Source organism: Tripterygium wilfordii, chromosome 22, assembly GCF_013401445.1.
Source record: "Tripterygium wilfordii isolate XIE 37 chromosome 22, ASM1340144v1, whole genome shotgun sequence".
Taxonomy (NCBI): Eukaryota; Viridiplantae; Streptophyta; class Magnoliopsida; order Celastrales; family Celastraceae; genus Tripterygium; species Tripterygium wilfordii.
This window is the reverse complement of record NC_052253.1, coordinates 12527139-12533348: the sequence shown is the minus strand read 5'-3', so window position 1 is coordinate 12533348 and position 6210 is coordinate 12527139. Positions and strand designations below refer to the sequence as shown.

Genomic DNA, 6210 nt, shown 5'->3' with positions numbered 1-6210 from the left:
TATATAATATTGTGTTAGGTGAAAAAGGAAACAGTAAAAGAAATTGGGCAGTTGTTGTTACTTGTTAGTGCATGAGAATATTTTATTGTCTTTTTTCCTTTCGGACAACAATGTCACTTTAATAAAAGTAATGAATCCAAAATCTTGCTAGGTTTGAGACATACAAATAATGAAGCGCCAAAAAAACCTGTGATTACAGTTCCATTTGGTAAAGTTTATAAGATGTCAAAATAAGCTAGCTTAGCTTATAAAATGTATCAGGTGTTCAGTGAAACTTGATAGTTAATGCTAACTTATAAACTTTTAAAAATCTATCACGTTTAGGGTAAAAGATAGAATAAAAACTACACAAAAATAGGAGAATTGTATACATCATTATTGTACTTTGTTATTTTTATGATTTTTTTTGATAAATTTCGTTTATTTATATAAAAAATATTTACAAGATATTTTTTATATTAAAAAATTCAAATTAATAGTTAAAAAGTCTATAATTTTATATATAATACTATCTTAATAAAGAAATAAAAAAGCTCTTTTTGGAGCTCACTTTATGGGGTGTTTGGTACAACTTGCTTTAGAGCTTATAATTATGGCTTTGCTCAGCATTTGGTGCCCAAAAATAACAAAAAATAAAATAAAATCCAATGAATACAGATCTTGGTGGTTGTCACGTACAACACCACATGAGAATGCTTTCAAAACTTCTTTTCCCTCCTAGGGATGCCAGGATTTCATACTAATAGTTATCAAGTAATAGTAATAGATATATAAGTGATGAGTAATGCTACGACTCCAAATATTGTCCTCCATGTTAACCTCCAATCCATGTGATACGTGGGATACTGATTGAATATAAACATAGATATAGAGTCTCTAAACATCCAGCATGCCAGCGGGATGGGGGTATAAAATGAGGGTAAGAAATGGGGGACAAAGCATTTTCCTATAAGAGATCCATGTTTAATTGTTTATTCTCAATGTTTATCAAACAAGCTGAACCATCTTTAAAATCATTGTCAAGATAAGATGCAGAAATTAAGTTCACACAACAGACACATGTTATGTTAGATCAAATCTCAAAAGACAAAACTGTTTGTAAAATCATAGTCATTTGTTTAGCAATTGAAGATTGAGATATCATGTGCAAGCTAAACACAATCAGAAAATTCATGCAAGCATCCATGCAATTATATTATAGACAACATCCAAAGTCATAGAACAATTGTAAGAGAACAGAAGCACATTCAGCGAAGTGTTCGTGAGGTACCTTGGGCTGTAGACAACTTTAGTACTTTCATCTTCGAGTATAAACTTTGTGGAAGTATCATGTACGTGCATAAATCTTCACAGGGAATGTATGTGTTTTGCTTTTTGAATAGCTTGCTTCACCTTAGCGGATGGTTCTTCATACAAGATAGATGGATCATCAAATTTGGAGGCCAAGCTTGGCTCCCCAAGAAAACCATGGAAAGAGTTGGCCACGGAATATGACAGAGAATCAAGGTTGTATCCTCCCTCCAAGAAGAACACGCAGCGACCCCCACACAATTCATTAGCTAGTCGTTTCATGGTAGAGGCAAGCATGTAGTGTGTTCCTGTTGTAAATTCTAGACTGGCGAGTGGATCCAGTCCATGAGCATCATACCTGGCCAAAAATGAAGTTGCAATACCTGTTAAGTCAAGCTACCTTTTTGAATTGCAAAGCAAACATTGCAAAACCTTGTTTAAAGCTTTTAAAAATTTTCAGATTCTATCCAGGTTTCACATTAACATCAACGCTGACATGCGATATACTTTTGGCTCTCTCTGGAGTGAATGTGTCTTCAATTTCAAGGGAAAAGGCAACTCACCCTGCAGAAACAAGGATTATATCTGGCTTGAACCTTTGTGCACATGGTACAATGACTTCATCAAGCACGGCTCTTATAGCAATGTCCCCTGAACCTCCAGGTAAAGGCAGGTTTAGCATAGTTCCTTCACCATCTCCATGACCCACCTCCTCAATTTTACCATACCAGGGTAGCCTCCATCCTATATCAACAGATTAAACATCATTTGATTGGTTAGTTATGCGTGATTAAACAGCACTTCCTGTTCCAGTTCAGAAGGTCCCAACTTCATTCTCGTTTTCTTAGTTCTTACAACGTAAAAGTTATGCCATGTGGCTGAATGAATGCGATTATAAATTAATAATACAGCTGTGTCACAATGTCAGACATTTTCAGGTTGAGCAATGTCTAAACAAAAGTTGCCACTTCTGCCCATGCCCAAGTGCCATATATAGGTTATATCAAGAGAGCACTAAGATTGTTAAGCAAGTTTTATGCTCAGATTTTGAATAGCAAGACAAGAAATAAAAAACACAAAAAATGGTGATGACTTACTTGGGATTTGATAAGAAAAATATATCTGGATCATCATAGAAGGCAATGCATCATTTGTTCCATTCCCATGGAGAACATCAAACTCAATTATAAGTTCATGTACTCGTTGAGCATTACGAGCTGCAATGGCCACATTACCAAAAACGCAACAGTCCATGGGCCCCTTCAGAATAGCATGATGTCCTGGAGGTCTTATCAAAGTGTAGGTGGAATCTCAATGTTTTGTGATGCTGCAACGTGATATACAACACACAGGATTTTGGTCGACAGATTCTCATGAGTCGTGACAACAAGCTTACTACTCTCAACTGATCCAGTATTTTTTAAGTTACACCAGGTATTAAAAGAAATGGTTAGTTCAGTGTCAACACAGATAAGATGGTATCAATGTGTCAGAGTAGAAGTATAATAAAAATATCATTAAGGGACTGACATCTCAGGTTGAAACATCACCACTAAATCAACTAGAGCTAACCCTGCTCCAGCAGCAACAAGTGACTCCTGGAAAGTCTGCACCATTAAAGTACCAAGAAAACAAATTATTATGTTATGCCCAACATGTAAGGATGCAGAAACAATGGCTATCGTATTAATAAAATAAAAATATCATACACAGCAAATTACACTTTATCACCCTTAAAGAAGCAGGTATCCTTTCTCAACCAGTTAGTAATTTGGTTCATACTTACACTTACCCTGTTACTGAATGCTTCAAAAAACGTCTATGCTCAACGATACCAGAATTGAAGAGAAGCCTGTCATGATCCTTCCACTTGCATAAATTATAACACGTCATCGATAACATATTACCTATAAGAGCACGAAAGCTGCTCTGTTTAGATGAAACATCAGATGCCAAGACAACTTGGGCTAAACATCTTAGTATTAGTTCCAAGCTTCAGTCAGACTAAATGATAGCTTATGAAAATATTATAACAATAGACAATAATATCCACTAAAAACTCACATGAATTACACAACATTATTACAAGTTCCGCAATTATAGCAGCATTCTTCACAACGTATCCGTTGCGATCAGAATTTTAAATTGAACAAAGGTATTTTACAGGAAATGACAGAACAACATTATTGAGAATTTTGTTTCAGAATTGATTAGCATGTCATAACAGTAAATTGAGATCAAAATTAAGAATCCAACATTGAGTTCCAGATATCAGTTTAAATGATAAGTCCTACAAGTAAAACTGATGATGATGGAGAACAGAAGCTAATGAAAACTCTATACAGGAATGCAACATTACTAAGCCCTAGCTAAGAAATTAAAATTTTACTATTCACAAATCAAAAGAGACCTAAGTTAGAAACCCTAATGAATTAAGTGAAACTAAAATGGAGTTGCTGGTAATTATGCGCAATGTATCATCATCCACACAATTTCAATAATATCCTTAGTTTCTCCATCTACTCCGAGTCCAGCATTCATACTATCATCACATAGATGTATATAACACACAAAGACGCACTGCGACAGTACCTGCACGGCACGTCGAGAGCTCCATCGCAAGCCGTTAGCGCCACAACAAGTTGCGAGAGTGTTGGTAGAGCTGGATTCTGATCTCTGAATTAGTGAATTCTGATCCTGGGCACCAAGATTTGGGCTGTGATTTTGAATAAACTCGATAAAGTTTAACGATGCGAGCAGCCCGGCCCAATAAACCGGGCCTCTCCTTTTGGACCAAGCCTGATTTTCTGGGCCTATAACTCGTTCTTGGAACAGCATCATTTCCCTGCACTGTCATTAGGGTCTTTTTGGCGAAACCCAGGTCCTGCTCGATGAAATGCCTGAACCAAACCTTGTTACCTACAATCCAATGATTTCTGGCTTAACCCGTCATGGGTATCACAAAGACTCGATAAATTTGTTTCGAGGAATGTAAATGGGCTGTGATTTTTTTCCTTTATGGATGAGTTTACGCTTGTTATAGGATATCGGGTGCTATAGCAGCTCCATGCACTAGTTGATGCTTATGGGAAATGTCAAGAACAATATTCTAGGCTTTTACACGTTTGATTTAACATGATGAATTATCTTAAAGGATTAATTCATTACATCATCTGTGATAATGTAAAGATCAACGTCAAGTTCTTGATAGGGGGATTTTTATGATCAACAACTTACTCAGTGGTTTCGTACCAAAATCTTTTCAGTGGCACAAATCAGTCAACATTTGATCTTCTAAAGACTAACATGAAAACACGAAAAACAGCAAGTGAACGATGGCTCAGGACAATTGACCATACGAGGGTGTACGACTGTCAAACCGACGGGTCATGAACTCTTCACGCGAGGCACCATGTAAGAGACGTATTTCCAATGAATGAACAACGCCTTTTGAAATGAAGGGTCAAATACATCTTTCAAATGGAAAACAATTTTCTTATTACATTTTTGTCCAACATATAACATGTAAGAAGGTGAAAAGATATTGCTTGTCAGTGTGATTAGGGGGAAAAAAATAGAAGAGTAGGACAGACACAGGAATTTGTGAAAATTTGACCATTTACCTGCCTGCCCATTCCAGACGGCATTGACTAACAGAATTTACCTCATAGTTTCTTTCGACTTTGTCTTCTCACCTACAAAGTTTGAGACCTTAAAACCCACTTAACACGGACTCACAGATCACTTCCTCTCACAGATCCCTCTCTCTAAACCATGCTAGATCACCAGATTCAACTTTCTTCTTTCATTCCAACCTACCAAAGACATAATAGCCCCTATGATAGTACAGCAGATACAGAATTTGATTTCTGGGCTTCTTGTAGATCCCAATCTTATTATGGCAAAATCAATCATATAGGTGGCAGTGATGCAGAACTTGAGGTTGAACCACATGCGTCAAGAAGTATTGAGTATGAACCTTCCTCTCCTTTACTTCCCAGGAATCATCACTTCAGCAGTATCTCCCCTAAGTCACGAATGCGTGCTCTTGCAGAAGGAAGGAAGGAGCTGATGGAGATGATTGCAAATATGCCAGAGTCGAGTTATGAACTATCTTTGAAGGACATAGTTGTTGACCAGCAGCATATCATGCAGGAGGTCCAAGAAGATATACAAGAAGAGACAAGTTTCCATTTTGAAACTGAGGCTCAACTAAAAAAAGAAGAGTAAGAGTAAGAAAATGAGTAACTCCGGTCGGATTTCAAGGACTGGGAGCATGGAAAAAGAAACTTTCTTGATCAAGATGTTCTTCCCTAGTTCATTAGAAACAAAGAAAACAGGAAGAGGAAAAAAAGGTCGAAAGAAAGCCGTGGAACCATCCATTGAAGGTCGAAAGGGTTTTTGATGCTGAAGAGAGTAAAATCAATGGAAGAAATAGCAGCAGTAACAGCAGCACAAGCAGGTATTTGTCGAATTCTCTAACAAAATCATCTGAGATCGAAACAATATCATTATGTTTACCAAAGATTAGAGTGTATCAAATCGTTAATAAATCAATTAACTTGATATTTTACTATGTCGTGTAGGCATGATGCGGGTGCTGATGACAAGTTCTTGCCTGGATGCTGGCCCTTTTACCACGCAAAGAAAAGCAAGAGCAGGAGATGCACAGAATGCATCTTCTAGGAAAGTGCAGTCCAGCTCTCAGAGCATTTGTGTCATTAGCCTTGGCCAGTGTATAGAAACAAGGTGCAGTTAGATCAAACCAGTCCTCTGTAATCTAAATGAAATACGAAGCCTAGCTATCATGAATTCATCTGTAAATTGTGGAATGTAACAATTCAACCTTAAATAAAAATGATACAATCAACTCAACCATGTCTTATAAATTTGTTGGGGAAGGCAGAGAAACCACTGGTG

The 6210-nt window shown here is 37.0% G+C and overlaps 2 protein-coding genes across 8 annotated transcripts; one reads left to right on the top strand and one right to left on the bottom strand.

The window, feature by feature from the left end:
- Positions 1-1280: 1280 nt before the first annotated feature.
- Positions 1281-3934, bottom strand: LOC119992045 (histone deacetylase 14-like). 7 transcript variants are annotated; one of them, XM_038838651.1, is made up of 6 exons: positions 3883-3934; positions 3083-3197; positions 2821-2897; positions 2388-2695; positions 1854-2034; positions 1281-1648 (listed from the first exon to the last, which is right to left on the bottom strand). In XM_038838651.1, the coding sequence occupies exons 4-6, from the start codon at positions 2542-2544 to the stop codon at positions 1348-1350; spliced, it is 639 nt and encodes a 212-aa protein (XP_038694579.1). In that variant the 5' UTR covers positions 2545-2695; positions 2821-2897; positions 3083-3197; positions 3883-3934; the 3' UTR covers positions 1281-1347. The 7 variants fall into 7 exon arrangements, with proteins under 7 accessions (XP_038694579.1, XP_038694582.1, XP_038694578.1 ...); XM_038838654.1 differs by having other exon boundaries at positions 2388-2507; XM_038838650.1 differs by having other exon boundaries at positions 2388-2897; positions 3077-3197.
- An 891-nt stretch (positions 3935-4825) lies between these two features.
- Positions 4826-6168, top strand: LOC119990845. The gene is made up of 2 exons (XM_038836971.1): positions 4826-5752; positions 5877-6168. Exon 1 carries the CDS (start codon positions 5065-5067, stop codon positions 5518-5520), a length of 456 nt encoding a protein of 151 aa, XP_038692899.1. The 5' UTR covers positions 4826-5064; the 3' UTR covers positions 5521-5752; positions 5877-6168.
- The last annotated feature ends 42 nt before the right edge of the window (positions 6169-6210 follow it).

What these genes read in the sequence shown, in the direction of transcription:
- LOC119992045 (XM_038838650.1), bottom strand. Translation starts at nt 2,544, where the DNA reads ATGGACTGTTGCGTTTTTGGTAATGTGGCCATTGCAGCTCGTAATGCT. An exon ending in TTTTTCTTATCAAATCCCAA is followed by an intron (nt 2,035 to 2,387) that starts GTAAGTCATCAC and finishes CTGTTGATATAG; the next exon opens with GATGGAGGCTACCCTGGTAT. An exon ending in ATAATCCTTGTTTCTGCAGG is followed by an intron (nt 1,649 to 1,853) that starts GTGAGTTGCCTT and finishes ATTTTTGGCCAG; the next exon opens with GTATGATGCTCATGGACTGG.
- LOC119990845 (XM_038836971.1), top strand. Translation starts at nt 5,065, where the DNA reads ATGCTAGATCACCAGATTCAACTTTCTTCTTTCATTCCAACCTACCAA.